We start from the raw sequence: 5,812 nt of genomic DNA, 5'->3' as shown, positions 1-5,812 counted from the left end.
CGGCTCTGGACACGGCGCTGCGCGGCTCTGCTCGGCTCACAGAGGCAAGTGGGCGCGGGGGACCGCGGGAAGGCGGCGCGAGGGGCACCAGGCCTAGGGAGAGACGGCTGAAGGGCGGGGAGACGTGGAGGCGGGCCCGAGCCAGGAGTGCAAGGCGTCCGGGGATTTTTCGACCAGCACCTCTGTGGTTTTCCAACTGGGAGGCTGTCAGAACCTGGGAAACTCCCTGGCCTCTTGTCAGATCCGGAGGAGGCTAGCCTAGGCCCCTCCAGGCTCCTGATCCGCTACAGCAGTGCTGCTGAGACCCCAAGCTGGGAGAAGTGAGTTGTGCCTGGACCCTGGACAGAGACAACCCTTTGTACCTCTGCCTCCTCTTCATCTGTGAAACGTGGAAGAAGCCCACCCATTCTGGGACTTGTTCCTGGGGTCGATGATTACTGTGGACCCACGGGATCCGTTCTCACAGAGCAGCAGTGATCCTAGTACCGCTCAGACAGGCTCACCCCAAGTCCTCTCAACAACCCTGGCTAGACACCATCACCCCATTTCATAGAGGAGAAACTGAGGCCCCTACACTGTCTTATTACCATGACTGACAATCCACCTTCCAGCTCCTCCTCCCAGAAAAGTGGTCCTCACAGCCCCTCCCAGGGGAGGACAGGACTAGTGTGGGGAGCAGTGGACCTGGGTTACCACACCTATGTGCCCTGGGGTGGGTGGCAGAGGCCTGTGTGCCTGGGACTAGACCCCAGAGTAGGGAGGCTGAAGGTAGTTAAGCTGCCAGCTCATTCCTTCCCTCCTCCTCCAGCTCCCAGACAATGAACTTCCAGGTGAAGAGCCTGAGCCTGGACAAGATGAAGCTGGACAGTCCCCAGACCTTCCTGGAACCGGAGGAGGCAGAAGAGGCAGAGGATGGGCAACTGCTGGAACCGGAGGCCTGGAGGACCTATGTGGAGCGCCGTAACGCACTGCGTGAGTTCCTGACCTCAGACCTGAGCTTGCACCTGCTCAAGCGTCACCATGCCCGTGTGGAACTGTTGCAGAAGTGCTCCTACTACATCGAGATCCTGCCCAAGCACTTGGCTCTGGGTGATCAGAATCCTCTGGTGTTGCCCAACGCCATATTCCAGCTCATCGACCCCTGGAAATTTCAGCGAATGAAGAAAGTGGGCACGGCACAGACCAAGATCCAGCTGCTGCTGCTTGGTGACCTGCTGGAGCAGCTGGACCGTGGCCGCGCCCAGCTGGATGCCTTGCTTGAGTCACCTGACCCTCGGCCCTTCCTGGCTGGCTGGGGGCGTGTGGAGCATCGGCTGGCAGACCTGGCAGCTGTCATGGACAATTTCTTGACCATGATGGTGCCAGGAAGGTTGCACATCAAGCACCGGCTGGTATCGGACATTGGTGTCACCAAGGTCCCGCACATCCGGCTCATGCTGAGCACCAAAATGCCCGTCATGTTTGACCGCAAGGAGTCAGTAGCCCACCAGGACTGTGTTAGCCTGCGCTGGTTTGTTACTATTCAGCCAGCCGCACCTGAGCAGTTCGAGCTGCGCTTCAAGCTTCTGGAACCTCAGACCCAGCAGGAGTGCACACAGTGTGGCCTCATCCCCGTGGCCACCTGCACCTTTGACGTCCGCAACCTGTTGCCCAACCGTGCTTACAAGTTCACCATCAAGAGGGCCGAGAGCTACACACTGGTATATGAGCCCTGGAGGGACAGCCTGATCCTGCACACCAAGCCAGGGCTTCCTGAAGGGGTCCACCCCCTGCTGGCCAGGCCCGTCCGGCCTGCCCCCAACCACACCTTCTGACAGATGATTTTCTAGTATTTTATCCACTAATAAAGAGGAGTATACACACATGTGTCCCGTATAGACACACCGGCTGACTTTTTCCAAGGAGCCCTATGTCCTGGCCAGGCCTTTGCCAGGGTTTCCAAACCTAAGAGGGATTTTACTTCTAAAATGATAGTCTATCTTCTCCTCAAACTTCTCTGTTACTGAGTCAACTCCACACAGGGACCCCATGAGAACAGCCACTTAACCCCCCAGTTCTGATGGAGTGTCACTCCAGGGATCTCCAGCTGTGGACTTACCCAAGTCCTCCTTGGCATCCAGAAGGCCTAAACCATTCCCCTCTTGTGTGCCTATCGGGACTTGCTCCTGGATGTCCCAGGATCCCGCCATTAATGGGTTGGGAGGAGGTCCGGCATGAGTTGTGCTCGAGAGAAATGTTGGGGGAGATGGAGACAGAGGTCTCACAGGATTCAGAGGCTAGAAACTGGAGGAGACTCTAAGACTGTGAGCAGGAGCAAGGGCAGGCGGAAGGGGAAGAGATGGGATTAGGGGCATTACAGAAACTGGTGGTCTTGAGGCCCCAGAAGGGAAAGCACTGGGGGGGTGGGGGTGGGGGGAGGTGCTCTCCTTGCCTCTCATTCAGGCTCACAGCACATCTCTGCACTTGCTCTTCCTTCGAGAATCCCTGACCGACTCAGTGAGATCCGGGACACACATTCTATGGCTGCCCTAGACAGACGTTCCCTTGGAAGGCAGGGCCCATCACTGTCCTGTCCCTGCAGCCACACAGCATCAGGAGCAAGTATGCAGAACTTACACAGCTGCGCCAACACCTTGTTTCTCTGTCCGTGATTCCCGTGCCAACCTGACTCCTGTGCTGCAGGCTTAGAGCCTAGGGCCCTCCCCTCCTGCCACCATTTTCCAAGAAAGGTGCATTCCTTCATCCCACAAACCTGGCACCACCTGCTGACCTGCCCTAGTCTAGGTCTGTAGACTCCGAGGAAAGCTAGGCAGATGCTAAAGGACCACAGACTGGCCTGGCGGAAGTGGGTGGTGCCCAAAGCACTGGGGAAGTAATTTTAGACCCAGTGCCAGGCTCCACACTGCCGAGCTGCAGCTGCAGGACTTTGGACTTGGCCCCACAGCCACCTTTGGGGCCAGCCAGACTGGTAACAGCAAGCCCCACACCAGCCTCCTGCCATGCTGCAATGACAAGCTTCAGAACGCCATGTCCTCAGCATGGTGATGCCACCCTCTGTGTCCAGCAGTCCACCCATGAGCAGCTCTTGAGGGGCTCATCTGCTGGGTCCCAGCCCCAAAGCAAGAGGAGGCACTCCACGAGACCTCAAACCACCAAGACCAGGAAGGGCTTTCAGCAGCGCCTTTATGAAGAAGTAGAATTCAGATATAAGAGTGCAGTCTGGAGGTACAAAGGCTGGAATGTACAACTGGATTGGTAAAAAACCTCAGAATCAAGCAGCAAACATGGCCCCACCAAGGGGCCCACAGCAGGCAGTGGGGAGTGAGGCCCACACTCGTAAGCAAAGTGCAGCATCCCCAGACTGTGTGAAGACTCTCCAAGCAGGTGGGCCTGCACCCAGACAAGTGCTCTGCTGTCGGGGGTCAGAGCTGTCTTGGGGTGGGGCTGGGCAGGGGCAGAAAGCAGGGCATTGACGATTGTCTCCAAGGTCTCTGTGCCCAGGGATGCCTACCGCCCCGGCAATATTGCACAACCCGGCTCTCCAGATTCCAGCAGAGCTGTTGCTGGTGTGGGGTTAGGCTTTGGTCCGGCTGTCCCCTGCCTGCCAGTCACTGGGACTGTGGGCCCCAGACTTAGACTCAGGCAGTGGTGTCAAGAGAAGGACCCTCTTATAGGAAGGCCACCTTGCCCTGAGCTTGAGCTAAGGTCCCTGTTCAGTAAAAAAACAGAAAACACTGGCTTTTGGTCTATTAAAAAAACAAAAAATAAAAGCTAATCTCTGTGGACATGACCCAATGTGGCCATACAGCAAGCAGTAGCCTCAAAGGGGTTTCCTTCATAACCTTAAACGTTGCCAAAGGTACAGGGACCTTCTCAATATGACTGCTCTGAGAAGTTTCCCTGTCCCAGGCAACGGGGCAGAGAAGGGAGCACATGGGGATTCGCCCCAACCCTGTTCTACGGAAGTTTATACATAGGCCGCCCCTGGGGAGGTTCCTTATTGCTGGATGAGTCCCCGCCCGGCCTCAGGACCCTTACCCAGGGAGGCTGGCGTGGTGGCCAGTCGGCTGACGGGCGAAGGCACATGGGGATTCTCTGAGTGGGGCCCTCCGAGGCAGAGCGCAGAGGGGAGGGGAGGGGAAGAGGATGGGGAAGGAGGTCCTGGGAACTCTTCAGTGGGACATAGCTGGCTTCCTCCACACCCGCACCATGTGGGCAGGCACGAGGCTCTGCTGAGAGTCACAGAAGTCCAGAAGTCGGCGCCAGAGAGGACAGCAGCGTAGGAGGAGGTGGTCTCCTAGGAAGGGAGGAGTCGGAACAGTGCCACCCCTGGCCAGCCCCTGACAGGTAGTACCTCCCCCTGAGGCACCCGCCCTCACCAATGAGGCAGAGCCCCTCCTGGGCGCGGGTGAGGGCCACGTTCACTTGGTTGGGGTCCACCACAAAGCCCAGGAACTTCTTGAGCCAGCTCTTGGTGGGCCGCTGGTCCACGTCACTCTCGAGGCATGTGCGCACAGTACTGAGCAGCACATAGCGCCACTCGCTCCCTAGGAGGTGTGGGGGGAAGGGGACACGGTAAGGATCCTGTCGGTGCCCACCCACATGCACTTGCACCCACCCCCACACAGCCTCACCCTGGCTCTTGGTGATGGAGGACACGGTCACTCCAGTGACACCCTCTCGCAAAAGTCTCTTGTTGATCTCAGCCACCTGTGCATTGTAGGGGGTGAGAATGGCGATGTCTTTGGGGTCCACTGTCCTGTCCAGGGTCAGCTGCTTGGCAATTCGGACCTGAGAACAGAAGATGTGCCCATGAAACCGAACCTGGAACTCTGGCAAGCTCCCCAGATGGTGTGGCCTCCTTCTCCTCCCAGAAGCTCCCTGATGCCACCCCAACTCCAGAAAGCTTCCCTAAAACTCCTTTCTGCTCCCCAAAGCTCACAGCACCTTTCTCTTCCAGGAAATGCCCAGGAAGCCTCTTGCCCACACTCACCACCTCCATCGCCTCCTCCAAATTGGCCTTGGAGTTCTCGTTGCCTTCTTCTGTGGACACCAGCAGCCTCTGTTCATGGCCCTGCAGGTGCCCAAAGATGACGGCACAGCTCCTCTTGTTTGCGTGGCCCAGGATGCTGGGGGGCCGGCGTAAGCCCTGCCCAGTCTTCAGCTTGCCCTTGTAGAACTCCGTGGAGGGGAAGGTGCAGATGTCCTTGTGCTGCAGGGGAGAGTCAGTGGGCAGGGACCACAGCAGTATGGGAGTGGACAATGGCATCTCTGGGCTCAACTGAGCAGGCTTACCATTCGATACTGTGTGTCCAGCAAGTAAGCGTCATTGTGGTATCTCTCGAAGAGGGACCGTTCCAGCCCCAGATTCTGCAGGTGCTCGCTCTTGACTACAGGTCGAAGCTGCTTGTGGTCCCCCAGGAGCACCACCTGGAGAGAAGCACCACCGGAGGTGTGAGTAGGTCCGGTACCCAGCCCCTGACATCTTCACTCCACAGAGACCGTCAGCTTACACCCTCAGCAAGCCCAGGTTAAACCCACACTATGTGGCTCCATGGAGGAGCCCAGCGCCCTACTCCCCACCATGCCCCGATGTCCACCTTCTCAGCCTTCGGGAAGTGCACCAGGGGGATGAGAGTTTCAGGCTCGGTGGCCATGCCCGCCTCATCGACCAGAATCTGCCAGATGTCCATATGCTTGAGGCTGACTGAGGCTGAACAAGAGCAGGTACACAGGATGACCGTATGTTTCTCCAGCTCAAACCGCCGTGCCTTCCGAAGGGTCTTCTTGTACCTGCTCGAAAAGGGGGGGG

General features: G+C 57.8%; 2 protein-coding genes across 2 annotated transcripts in view; one reads left to right on the top strand and one right to left on the bottom strand.

The window, feature by feature from the left end:
* Positions 1–818: 818 nt before the first annotated feature.
* On the top strand, positions 819–1,814 carry LOC102840403 (chromosome unknown open reading frame, human C20orf195). Its single transcript, XM_006873383.1, has one exon. It carries the CDS (start codon positions 819–821, stop codon positions 1,812–1,814), a length of 996 nt encoding a protein of 331 aa, XP_006873445.1.
* A 2,358-nt stretch (positions 1,815–4,172) lies between these two features.
* The window catches only part of HELZ2 (helicase with zinc finger 2, transcriptional coactivator), a 12,072-nt gene continuing 10,432 nt past the window's right edge, over positions 4,173–5,812 (bottom strand). Inside the window, exons 14-19 of the mRNA XM_006873382.1 lie at positions 5,601–5,793; positions 5,296–5,430; positions 4,994–5,212; positions 4,635–4,791; positions 4,380–4,547; positions 4,173–4,297 (exon numbers count right to left, since the gene is read on the bottom strand). Of these exons, the coding sequence (XP_006873444.1) occupies positions 4,173–4,297; positions 4,380–4,547; positions 4,635–4,791; positions 4,994–5,212; positions 5,296–5,430; positions 5,601–5,793 (997 nt within the window). The remainder of the gene's footprint in view (positions 4,298–4,379; positions 4,548–4,634; positions 4,792–4,993; positions 5,213–5,295; positions 5,431–5,600; positions 5,794–5,812) is intronic.

The sequence above is a fragment of the Chrysochloris asiatica genome, unplaced genomic scaffold, assembly GCF_000296735.1.
Source record: "Chrysochloris asiatica unplaced genomic scaffold, ChrAsi1.0 scaffold00238, whole genome shotgun sequence".
Classification (NCBI taxonomy): domain Eukaryota; kingdom Metazoa; phylum Chordata; class Mammalia; order Afrosoricida; family Chrysochloridae; genus Chrysochloris; species Chrysochloris asiatica.
This window is presented reverse-complemented; position numbering and strand designations above follow the sequence as displayed.